This window comes from Phoenix dactylifera, chromosome 13 (genome assembly GCF_009389715.1).
Source record: "Phoenix dactylifera cultivar Barhee BC4 chromosome 13, palm_55x_up_171113_PBpolish2nd_filt_p, whole genome shotgun sequence".
In the NCBI taxonomy this organism is placed as follows: Eukaryota; Viridiplantae; Streptophyta; class Magnoliopsida; order Arecales; family Arecaceae; genus Phoenix; species Phoenix dactylifera.
Genome location: NC_052404.1, coordinates 5,953,408 through 5,972,028, shown reverse-complemented (window position 1 = coordinate 5,972,028; position 18,621 = coordinate 5,953,408). Strand labels below are relative to the sequence as shown.

Here is an 18,621-nt window from a genome sequence, read left to right as displayed (position 1 = left end):
GGCCCCTGCTAAAAAATGCTGTTCAAGGTTGTCTTCTTCATTTCTTGTATTTATTCCAAAAAATTTCGTTAGCCTTTCTCCATAAATTTAAAAAATTAAAACTCACTTTTCTTATCCAAAAATCTTACTTAAATCAAAGATCTACTCGCGGTCTTCAATTCTGTATAAGGATTTTTTTTAAAAAAAATGATTTTAAAAAGAATGCTCTCCAATTTCGTTTTACTGGTATGTTTGTAAAGATTATTACAACACTCGGAAAAGAGAGGAAAAAGGAAAGACGCAGGCTTTCTGGAACTGAATCAACGAATACTAAATCTCAGCCGTCGGTTGAGATACGCAAATCCAACGGTCCCTTCCAATCAAAAAATTCAAAAATCGAAACGGTATTAAGACGGTAAGGCCCCCGCTCCCCATTTGACCGTTAGTACTCTCCCTTTCGCTCTCTCTCTCTCTCTCTCTGCTCTTGCTCTCGTTTCTAAGCTCTGAGGAGGGTTTTCCTCTGCCCCTTGGAAATATCCGAGGATTTTTCGAACCATAAGGATGGGAGAAGAAGCTTTGCCGGCGATGTCCCCCGTGCGACCCTTCGAAGCAGCGCAGAAAACAGTGGAAGAGAACTCCAAACCCCTTCAAGAAGTCCAAGGTTTCGATCCATCACTTTCTTATGTCCTTTCTTTATTTTCTTGTTCTTGGACTGATCTGAGATTCTTGTGATCTCCTTCAGATCAAACCCTAGAAAACCACTCTGATTCCAGCGTTGATCGCCCGGATCAAGGTATGATGTATCTCCCTTTCCTTTCCAATTAGAAAAACCGCATTTTTTCAGAAGTAGTTTAGATCTGAGTTGCCTGAGATCCTTTCCAGGTCGAACCCTAGAAAACCCCTGTCTTTCTCCTCTTTTTATGGAGTAAAGTTTGGATTTTGCGGTCTTTTGTTTCTTATATTTAAATTTTCTGACATCGGAAGTTCAAACCCTAGGACAGACCTCCTTCATTTTGGAAAGCGAAAAATTCGAGAGAAAGATCTGTTCTTGTCAAAGGATACCTTTCCAATTATAATTTTGATGGTTTCTTGCTCTTTCTCTCAGATCGGGAGACGAATCCCTCAACTGACTCCAAAGAGATGGAACAAGAATTAAGCAACATTATCCAGGTGATTGATCTCCTGTCCTTAGTTACCTCTGTCACGTATATCTCATTTTCCCTTTTTCTATGTATACATATATCTTGGTTCTTGAGTACTCTTTTAAAATTCTTTCTCTCATTCCAGACACTTAAGGATGATGACCGCCTCATTCCATCTCCTATTCTGAAGGGAATTTCTGGTCCTGATCTCTCTTCTGCTCTTCAGTTTCTTGGTATGCCGGCCACCGCTATTCTTTTTCTTGAAGGACTAGTAAAGTTTTGGATGATCACCTACTAATTGGTACAAATTCTAATTTTCTCTCTTGTATAGGGACCAAGTACAATGGTCTGATGAAGAAACACCAAGGGCAGATTGAAGAACTTGAAAAACTACGGGATAATTGTGAAATGCTAAGGAATAAGTGCCTTGAGGAGTGTGAGCCTAAATATGAAACCTTGAAGAAGAAGTACACAGAGGAATGCGCTGAAAGGAAGCGCCTGTACAATGAAATGATCGTGCTGAAGGGCAACATCAGGGTCTTTTGCAGATGCAGGCCTCTGAGCTTGGAAGAGATCTCTAAAGGTTATTCTTCTGTGATAGAGATCGACCCATCGCAGGATACTGAGTTGCAGATCATCTGTTCGGATTACTCCAAGAAGCAGTTTAAATTTGATCATATTTTTGGACCTAAAGATGACCAAGGTAATGAGTGTTATCTAGATGATTTAATGCCATGTTTGTATGTATCACAGGATTCATATGGATGCCTATAATGGAAGAATAAATTGAGAATAATTGTAGAATTTCTTTTGGACCATTGCTTAATGCATGCTTCATGTTTAGTTTCCATGTTTTTGTTTTTTTTCCAGTAGAGATTGATTGGTTATTATAGCCATTCCTTAATTCGTTATTTTGTATGAAAAAGATTAGTAAGAAGAAAGAAAAGTTATGCTAAATCGATTCATTGAATAACAACCTAAATCTTCAAACTGAGTTTTTTATGCAGAAATAAATCCATGATCTTCTATTTAGTTTTAATGTTCAGTTTAGAATTTTAATCTGATGGTTGATATTGTTGTGTGTGCAGAGGCTGTCTTCGCGGAGACATTGCCTATTGTGAAATCAGTACTAGATGGGTACAATGTGTGCATTTTTGCATATGGGCAAACTGGTACTGGGAAGACCTTTACGATGGAAGGAACTACAGAGAACAGGGGCGTCAACTACAGAGCTTTGGAGGAATTGTTTAGGAGTTCCAAGGAAAGAAGCTCCTTGAGCAGATACCAATTTTCTGTGAGCATGTTGGAGGTCTATAATGAGAAAATCAGAGATCTTCTAGCAGACAATGCAGATCAACATGCAAAGAAGTAAAAAAATTCTTTTCTTGTGCTTGAAAATACTAAGGAGTGCTTGATTTTACCTGGATTAATTCTCTAATAACTGAAAACAGGATTATAATTTAATTGAGGTTAATTTTCTATAAATTGCATGAAGATTGGAGACCAAGCAAGTGGCAGACGGAACACAGGATGTGCCTGGGTTGGTTGAAGCTCAGATCTGCAGCATAGATGAGGTGTGGGAGAAGCTTAAAACTGGAGCAAGAAACAGATCGGTTGGATCAACCAATGCCAATGAGCTCAGTAGCCGTTCTCACTGGTAGTATTCTGCTGATTTTTCTGAAATCTACTTTGCACATCCATCAATAGGCCTAGTTTTTGTACCAAGATATGCCGTCTCGGTACTAGGCTCTATGCCGGTGCCGCTCTATTACTGTGTCAATGTGCCCGGTCTAGAGCCGGTTTTGCATACCGAGTGTCAATGCATCCCTCCATACTACATATTGGTACCGAACCGGTATGGTGTAGTATGGCATACATACCTAAATTTTCTTTCTTACTGATTGAAAGTGAAGATTCATGCAGAAACTAGGCCTGTTGTTTATGACTATTTCTAGAGGAAAAGGCTGTGTTGCACCCTAGCTCTCATCAGAAGTATTCTCATCATGACCGCATTACCTTCGTTGCAGCCTGGTTCGGGTGACAATCAAGAGTGAGAATTTGGTGAGTGGGCAGAGGAGCAGGAGCCACATGTGGCTCGTGGATTTAGCTGGAAGTGAACGTGCTGCAAAAATTGAAGTCGAGGGAGAGAGGCTGAAGGAGTCACAGTTCATCAATAAGTCACTCTCAGCATTAGGAGACGTTATCTCTGCTCTTGCCTCAAAGAACCCCCATATTCCATACAGGTCTCTCTCTCTCTCCCACTCTCTCTCTATATCTCTCTGTAGCTCTGATTTAACTCATTGCTCTCTTGTTCAAAAATGCAGGAACTCCAAGCTTACCCATCTGCTCCAAAGCTCTCTAGGTAAGACATTTATCTTTCTTAAAATCTTGTTACCAACAGCTATTAATATGGCCAGTTTGTAGGAACATACTTTCACTTACAATGCATTTGCACGTATCCTCTTCTGTTATTCATTTTTCATTTTGGCATGACAAAATAATGCACACACATCGAATATAATGACCATGTAAATTACAACAGGAGGAGATTGCAAGACTCTTATGTTTGCACAGATCAGCCCAAGCTCAGCAGATTTGGGAGAAACACTCTGTTCATTAAACTTTGCCAGTCGAGTCCGGGGAGTTGAGCATGGCCCTGCCCGTAAACAATCAGATCCAGCAGAAAGTTTCAAGCTTAAACAGATGGTAGTTCTTATATGTTATAATGAATTGAGAGGAGGGATTGGCTTTAAGGTAGGGTAACTGATCTGAATTGTTTTTGTACAGGCAGAGAAGCTCCGACAGGAAGAAAAGGAATCAGCAAGATTAAAGGAAAGCTTGCAGTTGATGCAGCTCAAATATGCATCACGGGAGAATGTCTTTAAAACTCTTCAAGAAAAAGTAATTTTACAATTTAAGAACCAAATTTAATTTCAAGTTGTTTTAAATGTTACCATGTCAACCTTCTGAACTACTAATGGAAGGATCACTTGAAGTGAATCTCGTTTATCTTTTATTAACTTGGTGTTTTGGTGCCTTGTAATGGACACACAATTAAGTTTGTTTTTTTCCTGTGTAAATGTGCTAATGACAGCCTTTAAATATTTCGATCTGCAGATCAGAGATACCGAGCAAACATGCAGGAATTATCAACAAAAGGTATAATACTGACATGAAAACCGGTCATTAGAAAAAAGAACTTCATATGTGCAATCTTATGCTGTTTACAAGTTTCTCAATAAGAAATTCTTGGGCTCGACACGTTATATTATATAATTCTTGCTCCAAAAAAATGTAAGTTTCTTAATGGTGGCAGGTGAGAGACCTCGAGAACCAACTAGCTGATGAGAGGAAAGCTTCCAGAGATGCTGCTAAATTCTCCAAGCCACCACTTGCTCCCATCAAGCAGCGACCACCTTTGAGCAGAATCACAAACCGCTTACCACCTTCAGGACCTCGCAAAAATAGCACCGCAATGACTGTCCGAGTGCAAGATAAAGAGAACGTTCTTTCAACATGTAAGGCCTCTGGTATGGACCAAACAAAACCTCTCAACAAAGCAAGGAGGATATCATTGGCCCCTGTAGTCCGTCATATACCAGTGCAGACCAAGAGGAGGGCCTCCATTGCTACCTTGCCAAATGAAGCCGAAAGACATCAAGCATTGCCTGAAGCACGACAGGATCAGATAAGTGGCACCATTCAAGCTTCTCAGCTGAGACTCCCAAGGAGAAGATCAGTGGCAGCATTTACTTTGTTTCCAGGAACACCACAAGCAGCAGCCACTCCAGAAGCAAAATGGAAATTTGGTGGCACTGCATCCAGCAGCAAGTACGCAAGCCCACCACCTCATGTGCAGGCACTGTGGAAATCAAAGATCCCAACCATTTGTTCTCCTCGGCAAAGGCTTCGACTTATTTCAAGCCCTGCCAATCCCGGCAGTTTAAATAGTGCCCAGCAAGCGGTCAGCAAGTTGTGTTTTAGCGTGCAGAAAAGAGTGGTTGTTGGCTCGCCAGCTCAACCAAAGCATGCCATGCTTCCAGGATCATTTATCTTTCACCAAGCTCCACGGGAAAAGGAAATTGTTGGTAGACTGGGGACTGCTCAAAGAGTTTTGTGCAAGAACAGAAGAAAGTCTGTTATCTAAAGCAGTTCTTACAGTTAGCATGAAGATTTTCTTCTCCAGCTGATACTACTGTTAACTGAACCAAAAAGCCTGCAGCTCTCTTTCGGATACTTGTGCATGAGCGTTTTGGCTTGTATGATGTAAATGTTACAAGAAGCATACTTCCAGCATTCTTTCAGTTGTCTAATTTAGCTTGATAACTTTTAAGCCGCCCTTCACTTTGGATTCGAGGTGCCATGTATGTTTGATTAATGATAGTAGTGAGATTTGGTTAGAGTTACTTGCAGTATATGTAGAAAAGATTTCAAACGACGACCTCCTTAAATTTTGATTGAGTTTTGCCATGCGACCACTGAGGACACCCACGACATGATTTGCCTTTTTACTGCAATGTTTGGTGTAGTCTTTACCAGCAGCCTATCTTTTGCCATGAACGATGCAACCACAGGGGATGAAAAGATTGATATTGGTTACATGGTCTTACACTTTTTCTAACTCTAAGTTATTGTTCACGCTGCCATATTTCCTTTTTTTATATTTTTATTTTTATATCCATTCTTTCTGCAGACATTTCTTCTGTAGCCCACGAAGTTACTGGTTCTTAATAAATTCCCGTTCATGTTGTTATCAGTTATTAGTCAGGTATTCCTCTTCCATTCCACTGGCTGGGTGGTGCTTTTCCTCCATTACTCTAATACATGTAACGCAGGTGCAAACATGGTTTACACTTCCGCTGATATGCTCTACCATTGAATTTGTTGCGGGGAAGTGCTCTCAATGAAACCAATAGATGAATGAGTTCTTTTTATAGAGGATAAAATTACATGATCGAGTTCTTGTACTGCAAGGAGCAGTGAACAAAAGAAGAAAAAAGGAAAAAGGTTCACCAACTGACTTTTACATTTATAGCAGTTCAGAAAAATCCAAATGGAGAAGAGAACAACCAGTAGAAGAAGGAATCACTCACAAAATGTCGATCAAAGTCTAGGATGAAAAATAAAAGAATATTGGGTTGTCTTGTTTAGTTTAAGCTACTGGAAGCTGCTTGGAGAAAACTCAGTACTTATAACTAGCCTGCTTCCTTCAAATAGATTTTGATCTACATTCCCAAAATACCTCGACCTGCATTTTTGAGAAAGGGAAGAATCATAATCCTCCCTGAGTATGGAAATTCAAGTGATTTGGGCTTCATGATTTTGTTATGACACCTTTAATTCATTTTTCGGCTTCCAAATATTATCGAACTTAGAAAGTTTGAGCACGCAGGCGGCAATCAAAACCTCCCCATTGCAGCCTATGATGAAGACATCTCCTTCTAGAATGAAGGCTTGGGCAAAATGAGACAAGAATTCATTAGGATATCTACATTTTAGAGCCCTCTTCAGTGGTAATGCTATGAATTTCCCAAATCCTGCTTTGGTTCCCGCATACAATCTATGGATTTCTGTTTTTACCTGACATGTTTCTTTTCATTGACCTCTCCTGCCCTTCAACTTCCTTCCACTCAAAGTGTCCTTTTTGTTTACCTGTTTGTCGACTTGAATAATTTCCAGTTCTAGCTTATGATGCTAGTTAGCCATGTACAATTTTCCATCATTTTTTCACTCCACCTACCAAGACTCCATGCGCATAACAACATTCAGCAAGTCTGTTGGAAAACAGGCTTTCACAAAGATATGGAAACATCAATAGAGCAAGGAGGCAATTGTCATTCACAAGAAGTTCATGAGTGTTGTAGAGTGCATATAGGAAAACTACAAAAGCCCTTAGACAGCCCCACAACTGTACCTTTGGACTGCTGGTTGGCTTTTGGAATCTTCCACAGAAGTCCAGTCATCTAGCCTGCAGACCTGCATTGGCCGTTCTATGGTGCATACTGTGGCTTCTTTCTCCAACTGTAAACAATACTTTCCAAATGTCTCTAAATCCACTTGAAGTCTAAAATCTAAGCTAAATAAGAAATTTAGCTCCAGTCTGTTCATCTCTACAGTACTGATTCCTCCTACCTTGGCGTAATATGCATTGTTGAAAAATCTGCAGTCAGAGATAGATAAAGAAAGTGTCACTTGCGGAGGTCCAAGCAGATGTCAATAGAGAGAGAGAACAATTACATAAGAAAATATCAAAATGTATATGAAAACGATCATCTGTGTTCAAATGAATAGGAAGTGCAACTGACATTTCACAATGTAGACTACTGAAGGCAAAATATATAACAAGCAAAAAAAAGATAGGTGCTTTGCAAAGATGGTCCAGATTGTTATGGTTATGTAATTGTCCCCTTTGCTTCAGTAACTAAGCTTGTGAGAATATGTACCAAGGATGAATTTAATTTAAGCTTTTGTTTGACCATGCACCTCCCCCCCCCCCCCCACCCCAAAAAAAAATAATAAATAAATAAAGGAACTCAACAAGACAGGAACCAAAACATTGTGTTGATAGAATCAACATTTGCCACCAGAGTGTTCTCTAAGGTTAATGTGCAACAGTAGCTTTAGAGTGAGTAACAATCATGCTATGTGACATTAGTGCTGCCACAACTCTATTAAGTAGAGTCTGGCAGTGTACAGAGTCTACAGACATCATCTCTGGCTTAATACATGATACCCAGTAAAATGGTGCTGTGTATGTCAAAATATAAAATGTTCACATTTTTCATTTCCGATATGAGCTAAGCGATTGAGATAGTACTGATGCTGATCCCTTGAGGTCAATGATGGTTGACTCTGACAGAGCCGCTACACAATGTTAGAAGTCAACTGACATTTAATGTCGAAAGAGACAGCAGGCTTGCTACTAGCATCTGTCCGTGGGCAAGAACAAGAAAAAGAAGAAGAAAAAAACAAAAGATGATCTTATTTGAAATAGCATTGAGCATGTGAGAATGTAGCTTTTGTCTAAGGTCTATAATTTTGCTAAACATCTTTAGCCTATGCTAATTGTGATGTAGTTAAAAGCCATTGGTGAACGAATGTGCTTGGAATTTCCTTTCAATTAAGATGCACTATTAACTAGAGGAGTACTAATGTGGCATCTTGATGTTAATAGCTGATCCTCAGATTGATTCACTGGAAAACTTTTTAAAGAATTTCAATTCGAGTTACACAACCAACAGTTGTGGATTCAGCAAACATAAGAATTCAGTAGACTACCAAAGAGAAGGCAATATGATCAATCCTCCTTTAGGAATGAGATTTATGATTCGAAATTGCTGCAAGTGTAACTAACATCAATGTTGGTACTGGTAGAAAAATGAAATTCTGAAAGATATCACTAGGTGAAGCTAGCCAATCCATTTTGAGACTAATATCCCTAGGTCGCTCTCTTTCACTGTGCAGCCATTCTCTCCTCTACCCGTCAAACCTTTCCCTTAGGCTCTAGTATGATGGCCCCACCAACTACCCAATAACTAATAAATTGGATAATTGTTGAGGTTGATCCGGCCCGAATAGAATAGGGGTGGCAATTTACTCCACCCCATTGAGTATCTGACCCAACCCTAATGGGCAGGTTTTACAAGACCTAACCCAACCCTAATGGGCAGGTTTTACAAGACATACAGCAGATCTGAGAGGTGCGGGTAATAGTAAAACCCACCCTGAACCATATATATATATATATATATATACATATATATACATATATATATATATATATATATATATATACATATATATACATATATATATATATACATATACATATACATATATATACATATACATATATATACATATATATACATATATATACATATATATATACATATATATATATACATATATACATATATATATACATATATACATATATATATATACATATATACATATATATATACATATATACATATATATACATATATACATATATATACATATATACATATATATACATATATATACATATATATATATATACATATATATATATATATATATGTCTTCATAAATCCCCTCCTTGAGGTAAAAAATGATTTATATGAAGAAAAAGGAAAAAATTGATTATTGTAGCATTACCCAACATAATCCGTCCAACCTGCACCGTCTAACTCTACTTGCCCCACTCTGCCTTGAGACTTTACCTACACCACCCTACCCCCCAAGACTCTTCAAGCATCGTCCCACTTCGCCCCGAGGCAAGTACGGGGTAGGTATGGATAATGGCCTATCTGACCCATACTTGACCAACTGCCATCCCTAGACTAGAAGGGTACATTTCTGTCCTTGTGATATCATTATAAATATTCAATATATATCTGACCTCCTTGTATCCCGATTCTCCATATATATCTCCTTGCCATCCCCACTGCTCACCTCCCACGCTTCTATGCATAAGTAGGCTCAATCCAGCCTTGCTCAAGATGGTTAATGTGAAGCCCCAAAAGGCCACGATAGGCCTTGATAGCTAGAGCTCTCTCTCTCTCTCTCTCTTCCTCTCTCTCTCTCTCTCCTCTGTACAACATTCACCCTCAAGACCTCAACTACCACTCCATCACCATCACGCCCCCTCTCTCGAGAAAATCGCAATGCCTCTCTTTTATGCTCCTCAAGCCCTTGACCTGCTCCTTTAACCCCCACTTCCCCTGTGCAGGACTCAACTCTAACTCGTTTGCCCGCCTCAACCCTCAATCCCCGGTACTACATTTGTGAGACCCTGAAACTGGGCCCGGTCCATTGACCGGCCCAGCCCCAAGGATTTCGGCCTCACGCGCGTCGCACGTGAGGGCGCGTGATGAGGGGGGAGCCATCCCGAAGAAGCCGGCTCCCCTGTTTTTAGGGCTCCATCCTCCCCTTTGAGACCACCGGAAGAGGAGCCGCCAGACCCTGAGTCCCCTCTAGTTTGGGGCGATCTTCTTCCTCGTGCTGCCGGCCGAGAGAGAGGGAGAGAGAGAGAGAGCCATTAAAAAGGTGGGTCTTCTTCGGCACGGGTTCTCCTCCTCTGTTTGCCGCCGGAGAGAAAGAGTGCCGCCGGATCTTCACCTGGGCTGAGGTAAGGATTCCTAACCTTGACCTCTTTGTTATACCATTTGAAAAAAAAGAAAGAAAGAAAGAAGAAGAGAGGGAAGAGAGGACTTACCCGTGTGCGGCCGCGAGCATCGCCGACGCCACTGATCCCCACCGCGGGCACTTCCTCTCTTGAGCTCTCCCTCTCCTCTAAGGGAAGAACAGAGGGTCGGTTGCCGCCCTCCCGAGCCCTCTCTTCTCCACGGGACGGAGAGAGGGCCGGCCATCGCGAGTCGCGGGCACCGCCAACCGGCCGCAGGCGCCGCCGGCCTCAGGCCGCCGCCCCTTCCGAGCCTCGGCATGGGGTCGCGCCTCCCCCTCCATGGACACGGGAGAAGAGGGGAAGAGAAGAAAACGAGAAAAAAAAAAAGGAAGGAGAGGAAGCTTCGGCAGAAGAAGGAAAAAGGAAAAGGAAAGGAAAGAAAAGAAAAGAAAGAAAAGGAAAAGAAAGAAAGAAAAAAATAATAATAATAAAATAAAATAAAAGAAGGAGGGCGGTTTACGGGTATGAACCCGAATCCGAACCCGAACTCGGGGTGCTAGATACTTCTGCAGGGTCGGCCCTGGAAGAATATTAAAATTTAAGTTTTATATATATTGTGATGAATTTTAAAAGAAAAATATGATTTTTGGATATTAGGTTCTGCGAGGGATTTGTAAGATTAATTGGATTTGTTGTGGATCGTGTTCAAGGTAAGTAATGAACTGCTTTCTCTAGACTCTTCATTTATATAATATTATTTTTGCATCGAATAAATTGTTAATGAATTTATATGTGATTTATGAATTTTACGAGATGATGATTTGAATGAAAAATAGATATGTGAATTGGAATAATATTTTTCGGATATATTTACTGTTCTTGCATCGTATATGCATATTTAGATCGGACTATGATATATCTATTATGTTACAAAAAAAAAGAATTTTGATGTGCATCAGATTTGGAACTCTCAGCTTGATTATGTTCTGGACCCTGCCAATTGGGGGTTATGCATTGGCAATTCTGGCCCCACCACAGGGTATAAGTGTGGTATTCTGGTCCACTCCACAGGGTATAAATGCGGTATTCTGGCCCACTCCACAGGGTATAAGTGCGATATTTTGGCCCACTCCGCAGGGTATAAGTGCGGTTCTATTTCTGGCCTAGCCACAGGGTATAAGTGTGGTCGTAGTTAAAGGCTGTTGAGATGAATGTGATTTGTTTCGAATCAGATTTATAATTATGTATATGGATATTTGAAAGATACGGATTTCGATAAATTTGTGTTTGAAAAGGAATTGATTATGTTATTATGTTGATTCGTCGTAATTTGTATTTATATTTTATGTTATTATATGAATTGACTAGTTAAGGTGTTTATTACTTACTGGGCTGTCTAGCTCATTATATAATTTCTTGTTGTTTTACAGCTTCTGAGAACTAACCTATCGGGGTTTCAAAATGGGAGAGCGACTAGAAGAACTGAAGCACAAGTTATCTTAGATTAGGGTTTATTTAAATTGATGTTTTATCTTAGACTATTCTTAGAAGTGTGAGACATTGCAAGATTTTGTTATTTAAAGAACCAAGTTTTACATGCTAGTAATTTATTGTTCCGCTGCGTATTTAGAACTGTGAGACTTTATAATTTGTGTCAGTCAATGGAATAAGATTGCATTTATTTCAGCTGACTTATTTTAGTTACATTTTTAAGATTTGGTTAATATGCCTTGCATGCTCGTGGGGAGGGTTTCATACGGGTGTGCGGAGGGTTTCCTACGGGTGTGCGGCGGTTGGCGCGACCCCCAGCTCGCGATCTCGGGCCGGGAGCGTGACAACTTAAGTGGTATCAGAGCATAAATGGATAAATTCTAAGATAACAAAATCTGACATGGCATGAGTGTAGGTGGGTAGACACTAGGAACATTGGGACGTTAGTGTGGTGAATGAAATTATTTGACATTGGTCAGACAAGATGACTTTAATTTGAAGAGTGTTATGACTTGATTTGGAAGAAGTATTCTCTACTCTTGAACTACATGTACGAAAATTTCGTGGACAAAATTTCTTTTAAGGGGAGAAGAATGTGACCCTAAAACTGGGCCCGGTCCATTGACCGGCCCAGCCCCAAGGATTTCGGTATCACGTGCGACGAGCACGTGATGAGGAGGGAGCCATCCCGAAGAAGCCGGCTTCCCTGTTTTTAGGGCTCCATCCTCCCCTTTGAGACCACCGAAAGAGGAGCCGCCAGACCCTGAGTCCCCTCTAGTTTGGGGCGATCTTCCTCGTGCTGCCGGCCGAGAGAGAGGGAGAGAGAGAGAGCCATTAAAAAAGTGGATCTTCTTCGGCACGGGTTCTCCTCCTCTGTTTGCCGCCGGAGAGAGAGTGCCGCCGGATCTTTACCGAGGTTGAGGTAAGGATTCCTAACCTTGACCTCTTTGCTATACCATTTGAAAAAAAAAAGAAAAAAGAAAGAAAGAAAGAAGAGGAGGGAAGAGGGGACTTACCCGTGTGCGGCCGCGAGCATCGCCGACGCTACTGATCCCCACCGCGGGCACTTCCTCTCTTGAGCCCTCCCTCTCCTCTAGGGGAAGAACAGAGGGTCGGTTGCCGTCCTCCCGAGCCCTCTCTTCTCCACGGGACGAGAGAGAGCCGGCCATCGCGAGTCGCGGGCACCCCCGACCGGCCGCAGGCGCCGCCGGCCTCAGGCCGCCGCCCCTTCCGAGCCTCGGCATGGGGTCGCACCTCCCCCTCCATGGACACGGAAGAAGAGGGGAAGAGAAGAAAACGAAAAAAAAGGAAGGAGAGGAAGCTTCGGGAGAAGAAGGAAAAAGGAAAAGGAAAGAAAAGAAAAGAAAAGAAAGAAAAGAAAAGAAAAGAAAGAAAAGAAAAGAAAAGAAAGAAAAAGAAAAGAAAGAAAGAAAGAAAATAATAATAATAAAATAAAATAAAAGGAGGGTGGTTTACGGGTATGAACCCGAATCCGAACCCGAACCCGGGGTGCTAGACACTTCTGCAGGATCGGCCCTGAGATAATGTTAAAATTTAAGTTTTATATATATTGTGATGAATTTTTTTAAAAAAATATGATTTTTGGATATTAGGTTCTGCGAGGGATTTGTAAGATTAATTGGATTTGTTGTGGATCGTGTTCAAGGTAAGTAATGAACTGCTTTCTCTAGACTCTTCATTTATATAATATTATTTTTGCATCGAATAAATTGTTGATGAATTTATATGTGATTTATGAATTTTACGAGATGATGATTCGAATGAAAAATAGATATGTGAATTGGAATAATATTTTTCGGATATATTTACTGTTCTTGCATTGTATATGCATATTTAGATTGGACTATGATATATCTATTATGTTACAAAAAAAGAATTTTGATGTGCATCAGATTTGGAACTCTCAGCCCGACTATGTTCTGGATCCTGCCAATTGGGGGTTATGCATTGGCAATTCTGGCCCCACCACAGGGTATAAGTGTGGTATTCTGGCCCACTCCGCAGGGTATAAGTGTGGTATTCTGGCCCACTTTGCAGGATATAAGTGCGGTATTCTGGCCCACTTCGCAGGGTATAAGTGCGGTTCTGTTTTTAGCCTAGCCACAGGGTATAAGTATGGTCGTAGTTAAAGGCTGTTGAGATGAATGTGATTTGTTTCGAATCAGATTTATGATTATGTATATGGATATTTGAAAGATACGGATTTCAATGAATTTGTGTTTGAAAAGAAATTGATTATGTTATTATGTTCATTCGTCGTAATTTGTATTTATATTTTATGTTATTATATGAATTGACTAGTTAAAGTGTTTATTACTTATTGGGCTGTCTAGCTCATTATACAATTTCTTGTTGTTTTACAGATTCCGAGAACTAACCTATCGGGGTTTCAAAATGGGAGAGCGACTAGAAGAACTGAAGCACAAGTTATCTTAGATTAGGGTTTATTTATATTAATGTTTTATCTTAGACTATTGTTAGAAGTGTGAGACATTGCAAGGTTTTGTTATTTAAAGAACCAAGTTTTACATGCTAGTAATTTATTGTTCCGCTGCGTATTTAGAACTGTGAGACTTTATAATTTGTGTCAGTCAATAGAATAAGATTGCATTTATTTCAGCTGAATTATTTTAGTTACATTTTTGAGATTTGATTAAGATGCCTTGCATGCTCGTGGGGAGGGTTTCCTACGGGTGTGCGGCGGTTGGCGCGACCCCCGGCTCGCGATCTCAGGCCGGGGGCGCGACAACATTATTGTGCCCCCATTCAACTCTCATCCCAACATGGTCCCCCTTAGTCTTTAACCGAATTCTTCCATCCCCCACTTCCATCTTGTCTTTGTTAGATTCACCTTCACCTTAGCTCTCATCCCAACATGGTCCCCCTTAACTAAAGTCTAACTTCACCTTAGCTCTGTTAGATTATCATCAAGCTGGAGTTGGCCACTGATTTCAGATAACAGATCAAACAGAGATCACTCCTTAATCCTGATATAGTCAAAGTGTGACCAACTTATAGGCCTATTTGTGCACATCAAGACCTTGATTGTTTATAAATAGGCTAAGACAACTAACTGAATAGGCCCAAAGCACAGTATTCTACTACAGATTAATCTAAATTAAAGATCAAGAGCCATTGTCTATAGGCTTCTTACCCAACACACCTAAGTGGATTGGCTCTTTAAGGCATGGTGATCTAAGATGAATGAAATCAAATCGAAAATTAAAAGCCAGTATATTTAGCATTCCTTTCTAGATCAACTTCCTCCTCCCATTATCATCTCTACACCTAAGAAGGTATTTTCCTTTTCTTTTTCTCCTCTCTTCTAGAACCTTTTGTTCATTTTGGGCAAATAAAATATGCAAATTAGTTTGACCTTGCTTCCTTGTGATCAAAAATATGAAAGGGCCCGGCCATAAGCTTTGGATTTCTTTAATTAAGAGACTATTATAAAAAGCAATATCCATATTGATGGAGGCAATAATAGTTCTAGACAGGAAATACACACCTTAATCTCAAGCCAATTTCTTTTAGTCGTATTATTTCCATCGTCTAAATCATATCTAACATCCTAAATATCCATTTTAAAATAATTTGTCATATAGACTCTTATTTTTGTTTGCATCACCTCTATCACTAAATATGTCATGGTTTTATATTTGTATATTGTCAGCATAGATAGCAAATACACACCATAATCTCAAGCCAATTTTCTATTAAGTTGGTTATTTTCTTCGTTTGAATCATACCTATTATATTGTACATTCATTTTAAAATAATTTGTCTTATAGGCTCTTATTGTTTTTGTATGACCTCTAGCACTACATATGTCACGGTTTTATATTTATATATATTGTCAGCATATCTCGCCTAATCAATTGCTTGGAGGAATATTTTGAATGCTAGAAGTAGATTTAGAAACTATAAGTCACTTTTTGAAGGAAATATGGATCCATAAATTGTTAGGCAGTCTATAACTCGATAATCCAAGCACTTGCCAAGTAAAGGGGTCAATTATAGGAAGCACAAAAATGAATATTGGACAAGCAGTTAAGCATGATGTAGATACACCTTTATGAAACATTTTCAAAAAGTAAGATATGATATGTCTACACACACACACACACATGTGTGAAAAATACGTTCACCAAGTGTACTGGGTTATTATAAAAGCATTATAGAGAAAATCCTTGGAGCAAAAGAAACATGTTAGATAAGAGGTGAATGTTGTATGTCAATGTCAAAGACAAACAACAATCATTATTGTTACATGCAAAAAAATCATGAACTTGCAGTTACATAAAAAACATAATCTAGGAGTAAGCTCAAGTTTATGAAAAAATGTATATTATGTGTCAGACGGTGACTAGGTTATATTATATGGAAATATGAGAAATAAAGTTTTCGCAAAGAGTCAAAAAATATTCTTTCAATAGTACAATAGGCATTACATCTAACACTTACGCATCATCAATGAATTTTGCTGCTACCACGACACTTGTAATCATCAAGCGGTGAACATTGAGAGAAGTCAGATGAATGCCTGGTTGCTGAAGAAATTTGTTGATGTATATATGTGCAAGGACAAAGCAGGATGGGCTACATTTCGAATACTTGAAGATACGCTCTACATACTTCTGTATGCTAAGGTTTGGGGCTCTCAAACCATGAAAAATGGTGACAATTTCTTTAATTTTCTTTGAATCTAGTAACTTTTCATTCTTCTGAACAGCTCTCTCAAGAAGTGATGACAGAAGAGACAATATCCTTGGAAATTCAGCAATTCCTCTGCCTGATGCCTTCAGACCCAATGATATGTAGATCTCCGGGTGCACGGTCTCTGTCTCGGATGCCAATGACCCCATATTAAATCAGCACAAGTTCCCTAAACAAGTAGATTGTTGAGACACTGAGTGACTTAATACAACAACACTAACAAACATCCGAATGAAGAACACTGATAATAACAATCTGCTTTCAGCATTATTAGACTTTTCTATACAACAGCAAACATGAAAAGTGAATGTTAATAACAAGAATCAGCATACGAGCATCATACATGTAAGAATACCATGAAAGCTAGCATACAAACAAATGAGAACCGAATTGTGCCGAAGCAAATGGCATATCCTGTCAATTCTATACATATTTTTCTTAAACTGCAGCAATTGGAGTCCTGCAGCATCAAAATCTAGCAGAGAAGAGTGTGGGCCCATGATCAAACTTTAATTTGAGGAACCTCAGTTCAGAGGACAAGGTGAGAAACCATGCAACTTCTTTCAGAAAAAAGCTACTTATTTTGTAACTTACCCGAATGTGAAACATCTCTTTTCATGTCTCATGTTTTAACAAGTGACATAATTCGAGAGCTACCATTTTCACTTCATTTAGGACGCACGTAAAACACTATAACACATGGCGAAGTGGATTTATGCATGCAAAAGGAAACAAACAACCAGATCTGGAGGAGGATCCACGTAAAACACCAGAACGCATGGGCAAGAAATCGAGACATCATTGGTAAGACATGTCAAATGATTCCCTGAGATCTGTAGCCAAATAAAATTTGGCCGAATGGGGCGCCCAAAGCTGGACATAAGCAAAATGCGGCGCCAATACACAACATAAGATCTAAGTCACGGAGTTGATAAGAGCACCAACTACAGAGCCATAGAAGGAAAAAAAAAAAGCCACATAACTTCCAAATCAAAACAAGCAACAAGCAGAACCAAAAATAACAAAAAGATCAAAAACGCGTGCAGCTTACGCAGAAATCTTGAGAAACTTTTCTTCTTTATTTCTCCGCCTCCTCTAAATCTGCTCCACTACTGAAATGGCTGGCGAGGTCCTCATAGAAGATCTCTGCTCTGCTGCCATTACCCCCTTTCTTCAAACATTGGTATTGTCACAAGAAGCAGCAGCAGCAGCAGCAGAAGACTCCTTTTAGGATGCTGGCTTATCTTGGTAATTCTTTATCCAAGACCAAGAAAAGAACCAGAAAAACAAAAAAGAGCATTCAAAGCACTCACGCACTTTATTCCTTGGGACCTCCTTCCCTCCTCCTCCTCATATATTATTATAAATTTCCAGACGAGAGAGAAGAAGAGTGCCGGGCTGTGCGGGTGCTGGCGTCGGTGTTTGCTAAATGCCATGAAGTGTCGGCATCGTCGTGGGGACTGAGCTGGTCAGCAATGGCTTTCGCTACAGGGTGTACACGTGAGTGGGACCCACCTATTTCCGATCCCCCACCTAACTCGATCCGCTCTAAATTCCTGAACAGGCTTTGCCGCTTCCTGATGAGAATTGCATTGACGAAGTTAGTAGTGAGGTGGGTCCCACAGATTGAGTCTCGGGAAAGGAATATTAGACAGCTGTTTGGTGTTGGTCGGGTCGGTCCACTGTTTCGCTGGCTGTTCCAAGTTATAATAATTAAACAGTAATGACTTTATTATTATATAAAAGTAGATGGCATCTCTCTCTCTGGTGCTCGCCAGCTGGACGGATGGATCGTTGCGTAATCGTGGAAGAGCTTGTGGTCAACGGTTCTTCTGTTCAACGGAGAAATCGCAAGCTGAGAGGGAGTGAGATTTTGGAAGGTGAAAAAGAGGAGTATAATTGTTGTAAAATTGGGGGGACAGGTTTTTTTTTTTCTCCATCATTTAAAAGAATAAAAAAAATTATATAACAACTCAAGAATCTCATCCAAAAAAACTGCATGCTTGTACATGTTTTCATGTACTCCTTCCATTTATGTTCATCATACTAAGATTTGGCTACTATCATTTTTAATGACCCAAAATCTCATTTAAAAAAATTAGCTGAAAAATATTATTTGAATTTTTTGATTCTGTATAAATACATAAAATTTATCTT

At 39.8% G+C, this 18,621-nt stretch overlaps 2 protein-coding genes across 2 annotated transcripts; one reads left to right on the top strand and one right to left on the bottom strand.

Moving 5' to 3' along the window:
• Nucleotides 1-425: 425 nt before the first annotated feature.
• Nucleotides 426-5,527, top strand: LOC103723611 (kinesin-like protein KIN-14J). The gene is made up of 13 exons (XM_026800168.2): nt 426-640; nt 722-772; nt 1,085-1,149; nt 1,267-1,354; nt 1,453-1,824; nt 2,210-2,489; nt 2,617-2,778; nt 3,149-3,364; nt 3,446-3,483; nt 3,664-3,827; nt 3,909-4,022; nt 4,239-4,280; nt 4,438-5,527. Exons 1-13 carry the CDS (start codon nt 541-543, stop codon nt 5,266-5,268), a joined length of 2,523 nt encoding a protein of 840 aa, XP_026655969.2. The 5' UTR covers nt 426-540; the 3' UTR covers nt 5,269-5,527.
• Nucleotides 5,528-6,898: 1,371 nt separating this feature from the next.
• Nucleotides 6,899-17,874, bottom strand: LOC103723612 (cyclin-P3-1-like). Its single transcript, XM_008814574.3, has 3 exons — nt 17,516-17,874; nt 16,213-16,633; nt 6,899-7,281 (listed from the first exon to the last, which is right to left on the bottom strand). Exons 2-3 carry the CDS (start codon nt 16,611-16,613, stop codon nt 7,014-7,016), a joined length of 669 nt encoding a protein of 222 aa, XP_008812796.2. The 5' UTR covers nt 16,614-16,633; nt 17,516-17,874; the 3' UTR covers nt 6,899-7,013.
• Nucleotides 17,875-18,621: the final 747 nt, after the last annotated feature.

Coding starts and splice junctions, on each gene's coding strand:
- LOC103723611 (XM_026800168.2), top strand. CDS start 541: ATGGGAGAAGAAGCTTTGCCGGCGATGTCCCCCGTGCGACCCTTCGAA. Junction 3,365..3,445: donor AACCCCCATATTCCATACAG/GTCTCTCTCTCT, acceptor TCAAAAATGCAG/GAACTCCAAGCTTACCCATC. Junction 4,023..4,238: donor TTAAAACTCTTCAAGAAAAA/GTAATTTTACAA, acceptor TTCGATCTGCAG/ATCAGAGATACCGAGCAAAC.
- LOC103723612 (XM_008814574.3), bottom strand. CDS start 16,613: ATGGGGTCATTGGCATCCGAGACAGAGACCGTGCACCCGGAGATCTAC. Junction 7,282..16,212: donor GCAAAATTCATTGATGATGC/GTAAGTGTTAGA, acceptor CTCTGACTGCAG/ATTTTTCAACAATGCATATT.